The sequence below is a fragment of the Malurus melanocephalus genome, unplaced genomic scaffold (assembly GCF_030028575.1).
Source record: "Malurus melanocephalus ecotype Western Australia unplaced genomic scaffold, MMel_1.1 scaffold_722, whole genome shotgun sequence".
NCBI lineage: Eukaryota > Metazoa > Chordata > Aves > Passeriformes > Maluridae > Malurus > Malurus melanocephalus.
In genome coordinates this window covers 159,172-161,577 of record NW_026623954.1, presented here as the reverse complement: position 1 = coordinate 161,577, position 2,406 = coordinate 159,172, and the positions used below count along the sequence as shown (strand labels likewise).

Here is a 2,406-nt window from a genome sequence, read left to right as displayed (position 1 = left end):
GGCTTTTTCATTGAGGAAAATCTTAAATATAAAGGAAATTGTGGGGTTTTAAACGCACTGGTCGGTTTGGATTATTTAGTGTTGATGTTTTGTAGGAATTAAGGAATACCCAGAGGGAAAAAGGAGCTGAGAAAATGGCTAAAAATGGAGTAAAGGCCAAGGTCCATGTGCTCGGACCTTGGGATGCCAAGGGAAAAGTGTGAATGCCACCAGGGTCAAGACGTGGAGGGGGATCCCTAAAAAGCAAGTTGTGTCATAATACAGCAACTTGGCTGGACAGAGAGCTSAAGGAGGTGTGGGGTGAGGCAGTCCTTAAAGCAGGAACTCCTTGGGATCCCTTGAATTGCTTGGGAATGTGGGATTTTGGGAGRGTTTCCAGAAATCCCCCCCAAAACAGGTGTCCAAGTAATTCTGGTATTATTATKGTATAAACAGGAAAGATGCTTTGTTATCCATGAATGGGATGTGCTGGAAAAGGGGCCAGTTTGGGGTTGTGCCAGGCTTGGGGCTGATTTTGCTGGATATTGTKGCRTTTCATCCCAAAAATGAATCCAAAYTGAAATATCTTGGGATAACACAAGCTGTTCCAATCCAGCTCATTCCTGGAGCCCTGAGATGCCCAACAGAGCCAGAGGTGCCTCTTTTTGGGCTCCAACTGCCAGATCTATGGATCCTGGGATATATGGATGCTCTGCTGTGCTAATTAACGTGCTAATGAATGTGCTAATTAACAGAAGCGCTGGTGGCAAACACCAAACCCAGCGCCAGCCTTGGGCACAAAACCCCATTATGGAACAGCAAAAAGGCATCAGGACACATGGATAGGGCTGGGATTTATCCCTTTTCCTCTGGGAATAACCCCAGCTGCCTCAGATGGGTTCTGGAGGTCATGTCCCTCCACATTTCGCTGTTGAACGTTGAATTTCCGGATATCAGGCTGGGAAAGGTTAATCCCCTTTTCCCTGCTCGAGGCCGTGAAGGGCCTTGTAGCAATAAATGAGCTTGGATTAATCAGMTACCGTGCCAAAATGGTATTTTTTTATTTAACGAGAGGTGTCAGAGTGGAGGGGAGTGGGTTTGGGGCTGCTCTGGCTGCAGGGGAAGGCAGGAGGAGGGAAAGCTGTTCCTTAGGAAGTAGGGCAGGGTGCTGGCTTAAAATAGCTCCGAGCTCTGGGCTGTGCTGAAGGAGCTATTTAGGTAAATCCTGGGGTCTCAGTGGGGGCAGAGCCGCCTGCTAATCTAAAGATACTCCTCGGAGATCTATATTTGTCCGGGATCCTTCCCGGCTTGGCCGGTTTTCCAGGTATTCCCTGCCCGATCCCGCCGGGGATGGCATTGGGTGTTTACGGGACGCCGATGGCTCGGATCCTAATGGAATTAGACATCGTTAAGCAGCAGGAACGAGGGAACGGGCTACGTAAAGACATCAACATGATCCTATAATGCAAGACTTGGCTCTCAGTGGCTCCTGGAGGCCGGGATCGCYGTGCCAAAGGGGCACRTTCCGGTGGCACCGCGGARCCRGGTYGGGTGTGGAATCTCAGAATGGTTTSAGTTGGAAAAGGATCTTTAAATTCTTCTCTTCCCATCCTCTCTGCCAYCTTCTRCTGTCCCARGTTGCTCCAAGCCCTGTTCAACCTGGCTTTGGAATTTGCAGGGATTCTGGAAAAACAGTGCAGATATCCTGGAAAAACCCTTCAGGACAGAGGGGATGGTGGAGGATGGAGAGTGGATGTTTCTGTGTCTAAAGCAGCAGGAAAAAGCAATCCCAGTGCAGATTTTGAGGATTTTYCTGGCAGGAGGAGGAGTGCTGGGCTATCCAGGCTGTTTTCCAACTTTTCCAGCCTCCAAAATAAAACCTCGCTGCTGTCCGGTGAGAGCATCAGGGCAGGGGTGGAACGAGGTGATCCTGAAGGTCCCTTCCAAGMCAAACCRTTCTGGGATTCTGTCATCTCCCTGTTTCCATGAAGAGCAGAGCTGGATGTAAACAGCCTTCCTGAGGAGYTTAGTGGGGGTTGTCTCTCCAAAATTCTCCATCATTCCACCCTCTGGGGCTTCCCTTTGCTRCAGTGGGCCTGTAAAATGTGAATTTAAAGCATTTTCCGTGCTCCAAGGTGGATCTGGGAAGGGTTCCCTACGTAAGGCAAAGCAGTTCAGGGTGAATTTCAGTAGAACAGGAAGAAGTGGTGTCATCCTAGATTGCTCCAGAAAATATTCCCTTTTATCAGCTGCTGAGCACAGCAAAACCTGGTAAAATGGCTTCTCAAACAGAATATTATCCCAAAGGTGATGTCTTGGAAAATTACCACRAGGGTTTCCTGGAGGAAGAGTCTGACCAGGGCACAGAGGCTGCAATTGCTGTTTCAGCAGGATTTGGAGGCTTTTCTCCTCCTGCTCCATCCCTGG

At 49.1% G+C, this 2,406-nt stretch overlaps 1 protein-coding gene across 1 annotated transcript in view; it reads left to right on the top strand.

The window, feature by feature from the left end:
• The first annotated feature begins 1,356 nt into the window (after window positions 1-1,356).
• Window positions 1,357-2,406, top strand: part of PPP3CC (protein phosphatase 3 catalytic subunit gamma) — a 31,037-nt gene continuing 29,987 nt past the window's right edge. The window contains exon 1 of the mRNA XM_057384579.1: window positions 1,357-1,417. Within this exon, the coding sequence (XP_057240562.1) occupies window positions 1,357-1,417 (61 nt within the window). The remainder of the gene's footprint in view (window positions 1,418-2,406) is intronic.